The following is a 19,015-nucleotide window of genomic DNA, read 5'->3' as shown; positions in this document are numbered from 1 at the left end:
AATGTTGAGCATCTTTTCATATGATGTTTAACGGATATCCTCTGTCAATTGTTTAAAACCTTTGTAGGGCCAGCCCTGTGGAATAGTGGGCAAAGCCACCACCTTCAGTACTGGCATCCCATATGGGTGCCGGTTTGTGTCCCGGCTGCTCTATTTCCAATCCAGCTCTCTGCTATGGCCTGGGAAAACAGTAGAGGATGGCCCAGGTCCATGGGCCCCTGCACCCATGTGGGAAGACCCGGAGGAAGCCCCTAGCTCCTGACTTTAGATCAGAACAGCTCTGGCCATTGCAGCCATTTGGGGAGTGAACCAACAGATAGAAGACTTTGTCTCTCTCTCCTCTGCCTGTCAAAAAATAAAAAAATTTAAAAATAAGGCCGGCGCCGTGGCTCACTAGGCTAATCCTCCGCCTTGCGGTGCCGGCACACCAGGTTCTAGTCCCGGTCGGGGCGCTGGATTCTGTCCCGGTTGCCCCTCTTCCAGGCCAGCTCTCTGCTGTGGCCAGGGAGTGAGTGCAGTGGAGGATGGCCCAAGTCCTTGGGCCCTGCACCCCATGGGAGACCAGGAGAAGCACCTGGCTCCTGCCATCGGATCGGCGCGGTACGCTGGCCACAGTGCACCAGCCGCGGCGGCCATTAGAGGGTGAACCAACGGCAAAAGGAAGACCTTTCTCTCTGTCTCTCTCTCTCACTGTCCACTCTGCCTGTCAAAAAAATTTTTTTTAAATAAAAAAAATTAAAATGATAGAAGACAATTTCTGTCAGACATTTAAAATACTACAAAGCTAAAATGATCCAAACAGTTTAGTAAAGAAAAATTAGGTCAATGAGGAAAAATGGATTGCATAAGTAGATTCACAAAGCATAACATAATTTTATTTATGATAAACATAGCAACTGAAATCAGTGGAGAGTAAGAGGGCTTCTTCCACAGTAGATGATAAAGTGGAAGTATGCTTATCTCATTGTTTTCGGCCAAAATATAGTTCTAGATGGACCAGAAGTGAAAACACAATTCCAGATTAAAATATGAATGTACTTACTTGTACTCTAGGAATGGGGAAGGCCCTTTTATATTTTTTAAGATTTTTTTAACTTCTTTTTTATTCAGAATTGTTCATGTCTGTCATGATTTTACCTGCATTTTAGGCAAAATCAAAAATGAGTAACGTAGCTTCTTTCAGCAGGATAATGTCAGTATTGCCACAAAATGTAGTATAATTGCAAACTGTTGTTTTTTTTAATTTAGTTTTTTTATTTGAAAGTCAGAACCACAGGGATAGAGGGACAGAAAGATCTTCCATCTGCTGGTTCACTCCCCAAGTGGCTGCAATGGCCAGGGCTGAGCCAGGCCAAAGCCAAGAGCCAGGAGCTTCCTCCAGGTCTCCCATGTGGGTGCAGGGGCCCAAGGACTTGGGCCATCTTCCGCTGCTTTCCCAGGCCATAAGCAGGGAGCTGGATCAGAAGCGGAGCAGCTGGGACTCAGACTGGCGCTCATATGGCATGCCAGTGTCACAGGTGGCGGCTTAACCTGTTATGCCACAAAGCTGGTCCCAGGTAAGGCCATTTTAAAGCAGAATCCAACTCAGGTGCCATAATGAAAATATTAGTGAATTTGACTACATAAAAGGTCAGAGTTTTGTGATGCAAAAGATCATAAACATTCATTAATTGTGACAGATACTAATATGATATTAATGGAGAAATGGGGTGAGAATATATGTGAATTTGTTGTATTATTGCCTCAGAATTTTTGTTTTGTAAATTTAAAACTATTCTGAGCGCCGGCACCGTGGCTTAACAGGCTAATCCTCTGCCTTGCGGCGCTGGCACACCAGGTTCTAGTCCCGGTTGGCGCGCCAGATTCTATCCCGGTTGCCCCTCTTCCAGGCCAGCTCTCTGCTATGGCCCGGGAAGGCAGTGGAGGATGGCCCAAGTCCTTGGGCCCTGCACCCGCATGGGAGACCGGGAGAAGCACCTGGCTCCAAGCTTCAGATCAGCGTGATGCGCCATCCGCAGCAGCCATTGGAGGGTGAACCAACTGCAAAAAGGAAGACCCTTTCTCTCTGTCTCTCTCTCTCACTATCCACTCTGCCTGTCAAAAAAAAAACAACTATTCTGAAATAAAATTCTAAATAAAGTTAAAAATAGAAAAGACAAAACTGAGAAAACATATTTCCAACATATAAGGGGTCTATAAAACATTCATAGAAAATATATTCTCTGGGCCGGCGCCACGGCTCACTTGGCTAATCCTCTGCCTGTGGCGCCAGCACCCCAGGTTCTAGTCCCGGTTGCTCCTCTTCCAGTCCAGCTCTCTGCTGTGGCCAGGGAGTGCAGTGGAGGATGGCCCAAGTGCCTGGGCCCTGCACCCCATGGGAGACCAGGAGGAAGCACCTGGCTCCTGGCTTCGGATCAGCAGGGCGCCGGCCGCAACGGCCATTTGGGGGGTGAACCAACGGAAGGAAGACCTTTCTGTCTCTGTCTCTGTCTCTGTCTCTCTCTCTCTAACTCTGCCTGCCCCCCCCCAAAAAAAAAAAAGAAAAGAAAGAATGAAAATATATTCTGGCCGGCGCCGCAGCTCAATAGGCTAATCCTCCGCCTTGCGGCGCCGGCACACCGGGTTCTAGTCCTGGTTGGGGCGCCAGATTCTGTCCCGGTTGCCCCTCTTCCAGGCCAGCTCTCTGCTGTGGCCCGGAAAGGCAGTGGAGAATGGCCCAAGTGCTTGGGCCCTGCACCCCATGGGAGACCAGGAGAAGCACCTGGCTCCTGCCTTTGGAACAGCGCGGTGCGCCGGCCGCAGCGCATAGGCTGCGGCGGCCATAGGATGGTGAACCAACGGCAAAGGAAGACCTTTCTCTCTGTCTCTCTCTCTCACTGTCCACTTTGCCTGTCAAAAATATATATATGTATATATATTCTATGAAAAATCTATGCATGGCTTTCAAGTTTTTTTGCACCAAAATAAACATATTTTAATTCCATTTTCCATGAACTTTTTGAAATACCCTCACACACGCCAAAGGGCTAGTTTTTGTTTGTTTCTTTTTTTAAAGTTACAAAGATTTCAGAAAAATCTATATGGGAGCAGGTATTGTGACACAGTGAGCTAAGTTGCTGCATGCGAATTTGGCATCCCGTTTAGGAGCACAGGTTCTAGTGCTTGCTACTAGAAGTCAACAGAAGACTTCTAGTGCAGCTGAAAGTGCTCAGGCTCATGCCACCCACATGGAGATTTGGATGCACCTCTGAGCTCATGGCTTCAGCCTGGCCCAGTCCAGCCATTATGGCCATTTGGAGAGTGAACCAGTGGATGAAAGCTCTCTCGCTCTCTCTCTCTCTCTTTATATATATATATAATATATACATATACATATATATGTATACATATATACATATATATATAATTTCCCTCTCTCACTCTATCTTTCAAATAAGTAATTCTCTAAGAAAAACGGTATGAAAAAGGCAAAATCTGATAGTCGGTGAGCTCAGGAATAAGCAAATAGTTTAGAGAGGAAGGTAAACACACAACAGAGATTTGAAAGGCTGTCTAACCTCATCCACAGTTAAAGAAATACAAATCAAAACAATAAAACACCATATGTACATACCAGATTGGGAAATATTTTGATTTCTGATTACACACAGGGCTAGTGATGACATTAGGAAACATATTTTTCGTGTACTGCTGGGAAGATCATTGATTAGTGCAATCTTTCGAGGGTATAACCTGGCAACATATATTAAAATAGAACATGCGTATAATGCTTGATTGAATGCTGTGGCCTTTGCTAGTGCCTTCTCAACATGCCTCCCCACCTTTTCCTTCATAGTAATCACGAGATTTTTATTTGTGTACCCATTCTTCCCACTCATAGCCCATGTATTTTAGGATAAGTTGATCCTACTCCAAGTTCTTCTGATCACTGACATCATTCAGCAGAGCACTTGTGACTTAAGCAAGCCAATTAGGGTGAGCCTTGGGAATCCTGCTGGGAATGGTGAGCAGTTTTCTTTTTCCTCTTGGCCTTAAAGGAAGAGACTCATAACCTCTATTGCCACTGGCAACCATCTTTTGGCTTCCTTGGCTAAAACAATGAATAGTCCTCAACTTTTAGCATGTTAAAGCATAGTTACAGATTAAAGCTAGTCACAAATTCTGTATGTCTGAGGTGGGGACTGATAATTTGCTTTCTAAGAGGTTCCAGATGATGGTGCTGCTGCTGGTGCAGGGATGGAGGCAGAGTGATGTTTCTACACTGAGAAAACTACTTGGATAAGGTATGGCCAGCATGGAAGACAGTCTAATAGAAAACTGAACAGCTTCAGCAATTTAGCAATCCTGCTAGAATTGGGAGTTTAAGTAACAATCAAAAGCAACATATCCAGTAATCTTGACACTAAAAATTTATGCTCTGGATATCTTTGTACAAGTTTACCAATATATATGTACATGGATGATCCTTGCAATACACCTAAAACAGGAAATTGCTGTAGCTTTAATTCAACAGTTTAACACCACCCAGCATGTGAAATGATCACAACAGTTATCAATAAGGAATGTATCCATCTAATGAATAGTACATGGGATTAAATATTATTAAATAGGGAGGCCGCCTCTGTGATGCAGCAGGTTAAGACACCATTTGTGATTCTGGCATCCCACATCAGAGTGCTGGTTTGAATCCTAGCTGCTCTGCTTCCAATCAAACTCCCTGCTAATGCACCTGGGAAGCAGCAGTGATGGCCCAACTAATTGGGCCCCTGCCACCCACAGAGAGACCTGGATGGAGTTCCTGGCTCTTGGCTTCAGCCTGGACAAGCTCTGGCCATTGTGGCCATTTAGGGAATGAATAACAAATGGAAGATCTCCCTCTCTGTCACTCAGACTTTGAAATAAATGTCTTTCATTTAAAAAAAAATCAGTGCATACATCGTGCTATGGTTTCAGTGTCCCCCCCACCCCCCCACCCCCCCACTCCCCCACTCCCAATGTCCATGTGCTGGAAACTACATTCTTCATTGTGGCAGTGTTGGAAGGCAGGATCAAGTGAGTGGTGTTTGGGTCATGAGACATGGATGATTGCCTTTCTTTCAGGACTGAGTTAATTCTCTCATTAATGTGTTACTGCAAGGCTGGATTATTCACCACCAGAAGGGGGTTTTTATAAAGCAAGCTTTCCTGTGGCATTTTGCCTCTTTTGTATGTGCCCACTTGTCCTTCTGCTTTCTGCCATGAGTTGAAATGATATAAAGACTTTGCCAGTGCCATGATCCTGACTTCCAGAACCATGGGCCAGAATTAACCTATATTCTTTAAATAAAAATCATCATCCAGAATAATGTATTCTGTTATAACAGCAAATAGACTAATGTATGCTTTTAGAGAAATAGCTCTGAAAAATATTAAGTATAAAAATATGATTATGTTTTATAGTTTTAAACAACAATAAAAATAAACAGATATACATATAAAGGTATATGTCAATTTCCCAGAAGGAAATACTGATTATGAATGGCTATATTTGGGGAAGGGGGTTGGGATTAAGGTGGTACTACAGGTTCTTCAGTATTCTCTTTGTGCATTTCTATTCTGTTTGAATTGTCTAAGCTAAGTTTTTCAATTTTTACTTATTTATTTTGGTTTTTATTTTCATTCTCTTTGAAAGGCAGAGAAACAGACAGGCACACATACACACACGGGTATCTTCCACCTACTGGTTCACTCCCCAAATGCCACTAACAGCTGAGGCTGCACCATGCAAAAGCCAGGAGCAAATAACACAGTCCAGGTCTCCCAGATGGATGGCAGGGACCTCAGTGCCTGCTGCCTCCAAGCATGCACATCAGTAGAAGCATGGACTTGAACCCAGGCACTGCAATATAGGATGTGGGTGTCCCAAGCAGCATAACCCCTGAGCCAGACACACCCTTGGGTTTTCTATTTCTTTTTAAAGATTTATAGATTTACTTTAGAGGCAGAGATATGGACAGAGAGAGGGAGAGACAGAGAGGTCTTCCATCTGCTGGTTCACTCCCTAAATGGCCACAACAGCTGGAGCTGTGCTGATCCGAAGCCAGGAGCCAGGAGCTTCCTCTGGGTCTCCCACGCGGGTGCAGGGGCCTAAGGACTTGGGCCATCTTCTACTGCTTTCCCAGGCCATAGCAGAGAGCTGGACTGGAAGTAGGATGCTTAACCTACTACACCACAGTGCCGGCCCCTGGGTATTCTATTTTTTTAAAAAAGAAAATGTCATTTGAGCTATCTGGGCAAGGCATAGTTCAATTTTAATTTTTTTCTTTGTATCTCTGTGTGAGAAGATGACTAGTAAACATTATAAATCATGAAAAGATGCACAGAAAATGAAAGACTTCACAAATGTTCTGATATATAGTCAGTTTTGCGTGCCACTGTCATGGAGCCTAGGTTACAACTGGTGAGGGCTTATATCTATCTAGATTTAGATTACATTATAATGCTGATTTAATGTGCATTTGAATTACAAAGGGATCTTGTTAAAATGCAGATTCTCATTGAGTAAAACTGAGGTGGGGCCCAATAGTTTGCATTTCTAACAGATTTCCAAGTGATGCTAATGTTGCTGAACCACTGCTCACTTGGATTAGAAAGAAGAAGGAAAATGGGCAGGATATAAAGATGAAGAAGAGGGACAGATATGAGAGGCTGCAGAAGAAGTGATTAGGTATGTAGCACGAAGAGTCTGAGATGACTGAGGTTTTGGGCCTGGGTGAATATGAAGGTGGTGGTGGCGCCATTAATCAGATATGGGGCAATCAAGTTAGATGAGGAGGACAGGGCCGGCACTGTGGCATAGTGGGTAAAGCCGTCACCTGCAGTGTCAGCATCCCATATGGGTGCCGGTTCAAGTCCCCGCTGCTCCACTTCCGACTCAGCTCTCTGCTATGGCCTAGGAAAGCAGTAGAAGATGGCCCAAATCCTTGGGCCCCTGCACCCACGTGGTATAGGAAGCTCCTCGCTCCTGGATTCGGATTGGCTCAGCTCTGGCCATTGTTGCCATTTGGGGAGTGAACTAGAAGATGAAAGTCTTTCTCTCTCTCTGCCTCTGGTTCTCTGTAACTCTTTCAAATGAATAAATAAAATCTTAGGAAAAAAGAAGATGATGAAATATAGGAATCAATGGAGGGGCAGGTTCAAGACTTCACATTTCAACATACTGTGATTTTTCTGGAAGAGTATTATGTGGGCTTGTCTGGCAGTCTACTTGAGCTCCTCATCTGGAGCTCAGCAGATCTGAGTAGACTTAGGAGTCATCTATATATATGTTAAATGTTGAGCCCATAGAATAAGATGAAACTGACCAGTGAGAGTATAGTGAGAAGACAGCTGAGCATAGAAAATTTGGGAAATGCTAATCTTAAGAGACACACTAACGAAGCAAAGTAGTCAGGGAGGCAGTATAGAAGAGAAGATAATCCGAAGAGCCCTCTGTGTACAGATCAAGTAGATCTTGCAGTAAAGTATAATTTGTATTGCATTACTGGTTGTGTTTTAGCAATTGCTATTTAATAAACCATGTCAAAACTCAGTGGCTTGAAACTACAACCATTTATCATTGTTCATGAGTCCATGGTCAGTTACATAGTTCTGCTGATCTGTAGTAGGTTTGGCTAATCTGGTCTGGGCTCACTAATATATCTGCAACATGCTGTTGGGTTGGCTGGAGGCTGGCAAATCTAGGGTGGTCTTGGCTGGGGTACTTGGGTGACAAGGTCTCTCACCTCCAGAAGGCTAGCCCAGGATGATTCATATGGTAATTCCAGGGATTCCAGAGAGTGAGTAGAGGGGCTGGCCCTGTGGCACAGCAGGTTAATCTACTTCCTGCAGTGCCGCTGGTTCAAGTTCTGGTTACTCCATTTCCAATCCTGCTCCCTGCCAACGTGCCTGAGAAAGCAGCAGAAGATGGCCCAAGTCTTTGGGCCCTGCCACCCGTGTGGGAGACCCAGAAGAAGCTCCTGGCTCCTGGCTTCAGATCGGCTTCAAACGCAGCCATTTGGGGAGTGAACCAGCAGATGGAAGACCTCTCTCTTTCTCTCTGTATCCGCTTCTCTGTAACTATGCCTTTCAAATAAATAAATAAATCTTTAATTATAAAAAACAGTGCAACCATGTCTTCTTTAGCGTATTTGAAGTGTTTACATGCACTAGACTGTTATTCTCAAAACTATGTGTAAGGGGGATAAGGTAGGCATTATTAGTCCTACTTCCTAATACTTTTTAGAATAACTTTTCCCTGCCTTATAAAGGTGAATATGTGCATGCTGTAGATCTCAGCAGGAGATAAGTAGTCATTGTGGATTGGTGTTACTTGGGCCATCATCTGCTGCTTTCCCAGGCACATTAGCAGGGAGCTGAATCTGAAGTGGAGCAGCCAGGACTCCAACCAGTGCTCATATGGTATGCTGGTATTGCAGGTGGTGGCTTAACTTGCTGCGTCACAATGCCAGTCCCTCAAAGCCCAATTTTAAAACACATCTAGGGGCCGGCTATGTCACAATGGGTTAAAGCCCCAACCTGCAGTGCCGGCATCCCATATGGGCGCTGGTTCAAGTTCCGGCTGCTCCTCTTCTGATCCAGCTCTCTGCTATGACCTGGGAAAGCAGTGGAAGATAGTCCAGCTCCTTGGGCCCCTGCACCCATGTGGGAGACCCTAAAGAAGCCTCTGGCTCCTGGCTTCGGATCAACTCAGCTCTGGCCGTTGTGGTCATTTGAGGAGTGAACCAGCGGAAGGCAAGACCTTTCTCTCTCTCTCTCTCTGGCTCTACTTCTCTCTGTAACTCTTTCAAATAAATAAAATAATTCTTAAAAAAAAAACCCACATCTAAATGAGTATCATACAGGCTTGACCCCTCATACTCTTTTGGCACCAGCATATCCTTTTTGAAAGTCTACAATCTGCTTTTTTTTAAAATTATTTTATTTATTTGAAAGAGTTACAGAGAGAGGTAGAGCCAGAGAGAGAGGTCTTCCATTCTGCTGGTTCACTCCCCAAATGACTGCAACGGCCAGGGCTGAGCTGATCTGAAGCCAGGAGCTTCTTCCAGGTCTCCCACGTGGGTGCAGGGGCCCAAGCACTTGGGCCATCCTCCACTGCTTTCCCAGGCCATAGCAGACAGCTGGATCAGAAGAGGAGCAGCCAGGACTCGAACCGACGCCCATATAGGCTGGGGCTTTAACACACTGCACCACAGCGCCAGCCCCTACAATCTGCTTTTATCATAGAACATTTTCAAAGGTGTTCTTGATTTATTCATCAAACTAAATTTACTAAGTACATGCTGTAAAGTGCCAAGAATACACAGATGGTCAAGCACATTGCTCTCAAATTTAATTTAATTTAATTCAGGGTTGGAGATACAACAAAATGCTATAGGAGCTGGCTGTGATGAGTCTGTATGGGGATTCCTACCTAGTTGTGAATCATGAAAATAATCATAAAGACATGAGCTGAATGTTGGAGGAAAAAGTTGAGACTGTACCAGAGGCAAAGGGAGAGATGCATTCTCAATAACGGTACAAGCAAATGAGAAGAAATGAGTATGGACAACTTAATGTGCATGAGATGTACTTTACTATCACTGGAGTAGGCGAGGGGGTAGGAAATGAGGCTACAAAAGCGGACAGGGGCCAGATCATAAGGGAGCCATGGAAGCTGAGAAGCAGTGTACAGATTACTCAGGAAGCTGATAAACATGATGTGTTAACCAAATGGTTCTTGTGTCATAGACTCCTTCAAGAACCTAGAAAAAGGTATGGGCTCTTTTGTCATAGAAAGGTACATTGTTGGGGCTGGCACTGTGGTGTAGTGGGTAAAGCTGCCAACTGCAGCACTGGCATCCCACATAGGTGCCATTTCAAGTCCCAGCTGCTCTTCTTTTGCTCCAGCTCCCTCATAATGTGCCTGGAAAAGCAGCAGAGGATGGCCCAAGTTCTTGGTCTCCTGCACCCATGTGCATGAGCCAGAGGAGGCTCCTGGCTCCTGACTCCAGATCAGCCTAGCTCTGGCCATTGCGGCCAATTGGGGAATAAACCAGCAGATGGAAGATCTCTGTTTCTCTCTCTCTCTCTCTCTCTGTAATTCTGCCTTTCAAATACATAAATAAATCTAAAAAAGGAGGGGGGTGTTACACTGTTTTCGATGCAAAATGTTGCTTACAATCATCTGACTGGGAGTAAGACAGGAAAGCAACTACAACAGTCCAGGCAAGACATGCGGAGGCCTGAACCACGGAAGGTAAGGAGCAAGGACAGAAAGGAGGAGAGATGTGAGAAATGGAAAGACAGTTGATAGCAACTAGATTTGAGGAATGAAGGAAAGGGATGAGGCAAGATACCTAACACCCAGGTCAGCTTGTGGTTCAAGTACCCAAGTAGAAGGCTGTGCCACTCATGAAAAGGAGCAGGCTTCAGAAAGATAGGTTCCATTTGGGAGATGTGGAGTCAAAGGTACCTTTAGAAGAAGTCAACCAGGATGTAAAACATGCTCTTGCTTTTGATGATTCTTGTACTGGGTCTCTTGCCCTGATATTCTACAGATAGACCCCTAAATCTCTGTACAATACTTCTGGAACCAACAGAAGTATATCCCCCATTTGCACAAAGAGTTCCAGAGATGGGAGAAGAAATCACACTTCACACGCCTAAAATTATTTCACAATTTTTTTTACTAAAAGAATAAACTTTTATTAAGCGCTGTAAGTTTCTTTCCATCAGCATTAACAGAACAACAGACCAGAAACCATCACAGAACAACTCCTGAGACATTCTCTTTCCTTTCTGAAACATTTCCATTAACTCCTGTAGTTTCCCCAAAGAAGCATCCATTCAAACTTACATTAATAAACTATGGAGCTTTTGTAGTGAGGTGGGCCAAAAAGGCAGGGAATTTGGAATCTGGGAGTGGGAAAGAGAAATACATATTATCCATCCACTAAACACACTGTCAAGAGCACAGGAGAGGAGATAGTAACACAGGAGAAAAACAATGAAAGAATCTCTTACTTTTGTCAATAACATCATTATCAGGGAGCACTAAAAAAAAATCACTGACTCTTTGTAGTTAAAGTTCTTTACCTAGTGTGTTAGTCTAAAAATAGAATAGAATAAAATGAAAGGTAGGAGGGGGAAGTGCCTTCTGGGAAGTAGTATAAAGTCATCAGATTTGGCAGGGTTATGAGAGATTAATAAAACCTGAAATACTTAATTTGCTTCGTTTACATGAAAATTCACTAGTCATTAGTTACTACCAACACGGACAAAAAGAGCATCTATAAAAGTACAAGGGCAACGTCAAAAGCTGAAATGGGCACCCTAGCACAGGGGATGTTTTTATTTTGCTTTTAACTTGGAACAGATGATTTTGTAGAAAAATGACATTATTTTCCTAGAACATCAAAATAACCTCTGACAACACTGAAGGTAATTAGCAGTAATAGGAGAATGGGTGCACTGAGCTCCCTACCTGCACCAGCGGACTACTGCAATAAGCCAAGGGAAAAGAAAATAGAAAATCAAATGAGAAGATGCCAAAGTCACAGGAGGGAGAAAAATAGTGACACACAACGGAACAGTGAAAACTCACCCCCCCACCCCGTAACCCTGAACCCTAGGAATATTTAGGAAATATGCACCAGGAAGTGAACAAGTATAATGATTAAACCTTAGTAAAATTATACTAACTACTTGAAACTGTGGTCTACTTGTATTGTCATTTCAAAGGAGTTGGGGTGGGGGGTTTAGAGGCTGAGACCATAGCACTGACACACCCACAGGGGCCTCCTTGGGCTCCAAAGGACTGAACCAGCATAACCAAACTGCTACGCCCACCTTCTTTCTACCCTACATAAGCATTCTTGTCCCCCCACCCCCACCCCCTGACTTCAACCGCCCTCCCTAATGCCTTGTCCGGCTGTGTTTCTCAGTGATCAAAAAAAGTTAGTGTGACTTGGCCAACAATGTCAGAAAATCAGGATGGAGACAAAAATCAAATGTCCCTAAGCCAAAGCAAGTACCACTCCTTGGGCTTTAAAGTCTACCCAGAGTCCTACTGGCTCAGAATAAACATAATGCAAGTGAGCAGAAGTTTGTCAGGCCTGGTCCAGACAGGACTGGCCACTGAATAAGGGTAGGAATTATAGGCTGACCCCAAGATACACCAACAGAAATCAAGAATGGCAAGCCCTTGGGGATCAGTGGCTATGCACAACCAGGGTGTTTTTGCTTGTGACCCTCCAAGGTAAAGGGGTCATTGCTATGGGTTCCCACATGACTTTGTTCAAGAGAGGTCATTTCACAGTCAGAAATGGAACCTCAAGTGAAGGATGACGGTCGCTTCAAGTGGTACAGCAAAGATCAGGCTCCACCTTCCCCAGTTGGTTCTCCAATTAGAAAAAGTTCATCTCCCAGTGATGAACCTTAGTTTTCTGGCTTTTAAATTGTGTGTTTTGGCAGATAAATGAAAATCTAGGAATATGGCCCTTTATGGTTCTCTCTTGTAACCTTCCAAGCCCAAAATATCGACTCCAAATAGAAATCAAGGTTGGAGGTGGGCCACTTGTTTCACCATGGGCCAGGTTACAGGAAGGTAGAGTTTGTACGGAAAGGAGAAAAGCAAGCCTTTTGGCAAACTGGAATCATCTCTGTCAAAGCAGCAATTTTACCTCTCACGGTGAATGCCTACAAAACATCTTACTGCCGTGAGAGTTAACAATACTGTCATCTGAGTGTATTAGATAGATTCAAGATGCATAGAAACAGCAACCAAAAAAAATCTTACCATTGAACTCCACATACTTCCTATTAGAAACTGGAGATATATATATCTACATATATATCTATATATAGATATATAGATATATATCTGATTTTATATATATATATCAGAGCTCAGTGATTCTGGTTATTTTTAGAGCTCCAAAGGATTCATCCCTCTGTGCTCTAGAAAGAAAAGCTCAAGCCATCTAAATTAACTACAAATTCCCTCCCTTGCTGGATAGAGAAGTCCTAGCCTGAAAGATGTTGTGAAAGGTAGAGCAGGTCCAAGAGAAGAAGGGGAACCAAATCAGCGGAGATGATTCCAAAGAGGCTGCTTTCGTACACTCTGTTCCTGCTAATATCTGGCTAGGTAGACACTCTTGTCGTCCGTAGGGTTATGGAAGAACGAGCTGGGCAGGAGGCAAGGCATTCCAGGATTCCCTGCCCCTACAAACTATGGGTTCTCTTAAATGCACCAGACTGGGATGGAACAGTCTGAGACTTTTCAAGTTCTCATGATATGGTCTTTATAAGTGGGCAGTGAGCAAACAGCCTTCTGGTTGTCTGTGGAAAAAAAAAATCACCAAGGACCTGCTGAGGGTTAAGGTGCATGGAGTTTTTCAAAAAGAGAGAACCTGCTAGGATTCTAGTCAGTTGTATTCCTGTAGAAATAGTACTTCATGGGCAGGAATATCATAAAGCCCAAAGGAGGCGTGTGAGGCTGGAAGCCTCAATTTCTGAATGTAGACATAATGCTAATTTGTTGCTAGCCATGTTTTCACCCCTCATATTCTGGCTGCTCAAGGAGGGAAACTGGAAATGCAAGGTTGTCTCAAGGTTATCTCCAGCAAGGAGGAACAGCCTCTTTGTCCTGGGCAGATCCTGGCCATAAAGGGGGCTGAGACTCTCTCACAGAATACTTCTCAAGGCCCAGGCCAGAGTCCTCTGAAGTCTTCCTTGCAAAGCAAATGAAAAGATCCGGTAGTCAAAATGTCAATGAACAAATGAAACATTCTAGGCATGTAAAATCAAATTGTCAGTTTCCTCACACTTCCCTACCCCATATCTTTCCAATGCTGGACCTCTCCTTCAGGGATTCATGTCAACCAATCCCAGTCAATTTGACTCTGGAGTTCCAGAAAAGATTTTCTCCGAATTGGCTGACAGCCCTTTCAAGTGCCTCCCACCCCCTTCTTCTCTCCAAACCTTCAGAAGGAATTGCACAACTCTTCCCAATCCCATTCCAACCTCCTGTTTTCACCATATGGGATGTGAGGGCTCTGTTCAAGATTAAGCTTGTGACAACCCAGGTATGTGTTGTTCTGAACAGGCAATCTCAGGAAAGTACTTTTTGTCTGATTTAGAATAGCCCACGTTTTCATTAATTGTGATGGGCTGTGACTCAGTAAGGATTTCAGATTTAAAGTGTGGTCTTTTGAAACTCACCAGTCCATAGCAGTGGAAGCATTTCTTGGAAATTCAGTAATTCCTCTGGGACATCACCATGTATGTATGTATGTATGTGTATACATATACACATGTATATGTATATATACACACACACACTTATATATATATATATATATAAAATATGTATAGATAAATAGATCTGTCTCTTTATATAAAGGGTATGTGTATGCTTATAGATACACACATTCATATGTACACCCACCCACACAACCACCCACCCATACACATACACACACACACACACACAGTCTTTTGAATCCCTTTCATACTCAATTTCATTACATCAATTCCCACCCTTTCAGGGTGTGGGCAGCAAGGAGTGGGTAAACTGCACCACGTCTTCTATTTTACAAACAATGCACTGGTTGAGAGGCAGGAAAAATCTGCCCAGTACTTTTCCGACTCACTTGAATCTCCCAGTACAAAGGCCATTGGTAGTTATTTTTTAAATGTATAAAACAAAAAAAAATAAAATAAAATAAAAATAACCAGTACTACCTCCCTTCTTTGAAAACATCTACCTTTCTGATTTTTAGGTCAGAGCTAGAGGTCATGGTACAAAATTCTTGGGTGAGTGAGTTGAGAGAGAGAGGAGGAGGTGGGTACTACGGATTAGGTGTCAGGAAGCCATAGACAGCTGTCCCCCAAACCCCATTAGTAGATGATCACGGAAGTCTGTCAATGAGTATCCTGGTAAATAATCATAAAACCAAAGCTGGGATTTTCCTACAGTAGCTTGCACAATGATATCCAATTTCTGACAGTTATTGCCTTAATAGGCTCCCAGGGGAGATAAAGAAAATACCGGTGCTACAAATTCAATTTGAGAATTAGGAGCTAATCATCTTTAACTAGAACTTCCCCACATTCTAAGTTGGGAAGCCCAGAAAAAGACAGGGAGGGAGAAAAGATGGTTACAACAGGAAAGTTCATCAAAATGCTGGGTAAATCTAGGGTAAGCATTTATATCCTCCTCTAGCTTGGGCCTAGAATCAGAAAAGTACAGGTTTTCCCCTCTTGCTAATCTGGTGAAGCCATCTTCAGTTTGTCATTCCTCTTTCCGTTGTGCCATAGTTTCTAGCTTTTGCTCTTGTAAGCGGTTCTTCTCCCCATTCTTCACGGGGAGGCAGCGGTTACCATTATTACACATGTTGCTGTCTCTGGATAAGGCACACTGTGATGGAGCTGGAAGACGATGATCACTCTTCTCTTCCTTGATCAATGTGCCATTGTTTCCATTTACCTGTAATCGAGATCGACTGTGATGAAGCTCCAGGGATTTAGCAATTCCATCTGAAGAACTCTGTCAAAAACAGAGATACTCTGTGAAAATCACATTTCCCAACTGGCTGGCCCCTCCTAAGTGTGTCTGCAAGCTAGTTGAGGAAGCCGCTTCAGTTCTTCAAAAGGCTAAAGCTTGTGGCTACCTCATCTATTCTGACACCACCCTGAGAACTAAGGGTGACAGCAGGTGGATCTGACTGAAATTCAGTGGCGACAACAACACAAAAAGGACAGAGCTACCACTTAACAAAGCCTTACGGGGCCAGTGCTGTGGTGCAGTGGGTTAACACCTTGGCCTGAGGTGCCAGCATCCCATATGGGCGCCGGTTCTAGTCCTGGCTGCTCCACTTCCAATCCAGCTCTCTGCTGTGGCCTGGGAAGGCAGTAGAAGATGGCCCAACCCCTTGGGCCCCTGCACCCGCGTGGGAGACCTGGAAGAAGCTCCTGGCTCCTGGCTTCAGATCCGGCCATTGCAGCCATCTGGGGAGTGAACCATCAGATAGAAAACCTCTCTCTCTCTCTCTCTCTCTGCCTCTCCTTCTCACTCTGTGTAACTCTGACTTTCAAATAAATAAATAATCATTACAAAAAAACCCAAAGCCTTACAATATATTTTCTAATATTTTTCTAATACTCACAGGGACCCTAAATGGTAGCTACCAATGAGGATGCTGAGGCTTGGGAAGGTGAAAGTGACTTGCTCAAGGACACCCAGATAGGAAGTGGCAGGATCAAGATTCTACCCTGGCTTGCTCAGCTTCCAAAGTCTATTCTCTTTGCTGCTATGGTTGGAACACGAGTTGATTCCAGAATTCAGGCAGGACATTAAACCCCAAAGTCAGAAATTAATGGAACTAAGACGGTAGGAACCTAATCCAATTATGGTGTTTGACAAGCGGGCCTAGTGGAAGGTCCTTAGATCAATGAGGTTGTGTCCTCGGAAAGCAGTTCTTACAAGAGGGTTGCTTATCAAAGCCCGAGTGAGGCCCAGTTGCTGTCATTGCTCCATGGCATGCCAGGTCATCCTTCCTCTGCCTTCGTGCTGCCCTGCCACTTGCCACCCTCAGCAGACACCCAACCAATGGGGCCGCCCAAATGTGGACTTGAACCTCCAGAACCATAAACCAAATACACCTCTCTTTCCATCATGAGTAGCTTGTATCAGATATTTCATTGTAGTAACCAAACTGCCTTTTAATACTCTCCCATGCTGACAATTGAATGAAAGGCAAAACAAACAAACAAAACCCACAGAGGATCTGTGTGTGTGTAATATTCTACAGGATCTTTTATAACTAACAACAATCACATGAACTGTATTACCTTGCAGCATGATGTTGGCTCTCAATGAATGTTAATGGTGAATGACAACAACTTCTTATTACTACTAATAATGGCCACATATTCTGTTGGTCATTTTACAGATAAGACAATGGAGGATCACTCAAAAAAGCAAGATGGGGGTGAGTGTTTGGGCTACTGGTTTGGACACTGGTTAAGATGCCCACGTCCAGTACGGGGTACTTGGATTCTACAGCAGCTCCACTGCTCACTCCCAGCTTCCTGCTAATGCAGGTCCCGGGAAGCGGAGGTGGTGGCTCAAGTGACTGGATTCCTGCTGCTCCTGCGGGAGACCTGGGGTTGAGTTCTTGGCTCCTGGCCTCGATGCTCAGTCCAGTCCTGGCTGTTTCAGGCATTTGAGGAGTGAACCAGCAGATCTGAGTGCTCACATTCTCTCACTTTGTCTCTTAAGATGGCTTGCTTAAGGTCAATGGCATGGCTAGACTGTATCCTAGCCTGCTTGACTTCCAAGGCCTTATCATGTTCACTAAGATACGTTTCATATTAGAAATCTAATACCTGTTAAATTTTTGGCAAAATGAGAGTCACAGCTAAATCATTTGGCTCCAAAGTCCACAAAACACACGGAGGTCACTTTGAAATGCTGCCCAAGAACATGAGAATTGGATGAAAGTAGTAAAAAGTCAGACTAGGGATGGAATTAGCCACCTAATTCCTAAGGGAGTCAATAAAGAAATCAAAACACTGTAGATAAATGACTTAAGAATTTGAGAGGGGCCGGTGCCGTGGCGTACTAGGTTAATCTTCTGCCTGCGGCACCAGCATCCCATATGGGTGCCGGTTCTAGTCCCGGCTGCTCCTCTTCCAGTTCAGCTCTCTGCTGTGGCCTGGGAAGGCAGTGGAGGATGGCCCAAGTGCTTGGGCCCCTGCACCCATGTGAGAGACCCAGAAGAAGCTCCTGGCTCCTGGTTTCGGATCAGCACAGCTCCGGCCACTGCGGCCATTTGGAGAGTCAACCAATGGAAGGAAGACCTTTCTCTCTGTCTCTCCCTCTCACTGTCTGTAACTCTACCTGTCAAATAAATAAATAAAAATCTTAAAAAAAAGAATTTGAGAACATGGAAAACTCCAGTGGTGTAGGAATAATCTTAAGGAGACAGGACTTACAGTGTCAGAAGATTTAATAAGGTGAAACAACTAATTATCTCATACTCTGGAGAAAGGGTGAATGGACAGAAAAAGTCAGGAAGGTAGGCAGGCAGCAGCAGCTCCGACCAGCAGCAGCAGCTTTCTAGACGCCTTGCTACGAAGTTAATGTGGGGATTCCCTTGGCTAGGTTACCTCCAGAATAGGTAATAGTGCCAGAAACTTAAGATCACCTGCCATCCCCTGTTTGCTCTTACTTGTTCCTCTGTAAAATAGAGAGAATAATAGTATCTACTCCATGGGTTCTGGTAAGGATTCAATGAGACACTGCATGTAAAGCACTTAGAAATACACTGTGTGTTTCTAGCGCACTGTACGAACTGAATAAATGCTAGGTGATATCATTGCTCTGATTCCATGTTCCCAAGCAAACTTCTGATGCAATGGCCTCCCTTGCAACTTGCCATTAGAGAAAAAAAGCTCTCACAGTCATGCTTAAAAGCATGTGCATTAAAAGCAGCCAGACCTGAATCTTACTCTTGTCTCCAACGATTAGAGAGTTTTTACACTGTATTGCAATCAGCCCACAACTGGGCTTTGGAATCAGTTAACTTGGGCTGATATTGACTTGAAAGACAGTTGGGAGCAAGATACCTCACTCTTCTGACCCTCAATTTCTTCCTACTGAAAATGGAGAGTAATAAATACCTCACAGGCTATTTATTTGGTGTCAATGAGCCCATGTTTTTGTTAAGAGTGACTGGAAAAGAGAAAGCATGCAATATATTGCGATGATTATTTCTTCTTATTATAAATTGGAACTGGATCTCGTTCTGTTTTCTTCCTAACCCCAGCCCTATTCACAAAGCTATCTCTGTGGTCTTGGCTAGTGTGAATCAACCACCGAGAGGTGGATCTACTGTTAGGTATGCCAAAAGGATCAGGCTCTTCAGATTGTAAGCCTGATGCTCACATGTTGAATTGTGCACTCACCCAGGCTGCTCCATCTTAGGGGAGC

General features: G+C 44.1%; 1 protein-coding gene and 1 non-coding gene across 3 annotated transcripts in view; both read right to left on the bottom strand.

Moving 5' to 3' along the window:
* Positions 1-1,110: 1,110 nt before the first annotated feature.
* Positions 1,111-1,234, bottom strand: LOC133753894 (small nucleolar RNA SNORA69). The gene has a single exon (XR_009865131.1). It is a non-coding gene; the product is annotated as a small nucleolar RNA SNORA69 (small nucleolar RNA).
* A 9,471-nt stretch (positions 1,235-10,705) lies between these two features.
* FAM120C (family with sequence similarity 120 member C) overlaps positions 10,706-19,015 on the bottom strand; it is a 113,386-nt gene continuing 105,076 nt past the window's right edge. For both annotated transcript variants that reach the window (XM_062184469.1, XM_062184470.1), the window contains exon 16: positions 10,706-15,568. In XM_062184469.1, coding sequence (XP_062040453.1) covers positions 15,314-15,568 — 255 coding nt within the window. In that variant the 3' untranslated portion in view covers positions 10,706-15,313. The remainder of the gene's footprint in view (positions 15,569-19,015) is intronic.

This window comes from Lepus europaeus, chromosome X (assembly GCF_033115175.1).
Source record: "Lepus europaeus isolate LE1 chromosome X, mLepTim1.pri, whole genome shotgun sequence".
NCBI classification, from domain to species: domain Eukaryota; kingdom Metazoa; phylum Chordata; class Mammalia; order Lagomorpha; family Leporidae; genus Lepus; species Lepus europaeus.
This window is presented reverse-complemented; position numbering and strand designations above follow the sequence as displayed.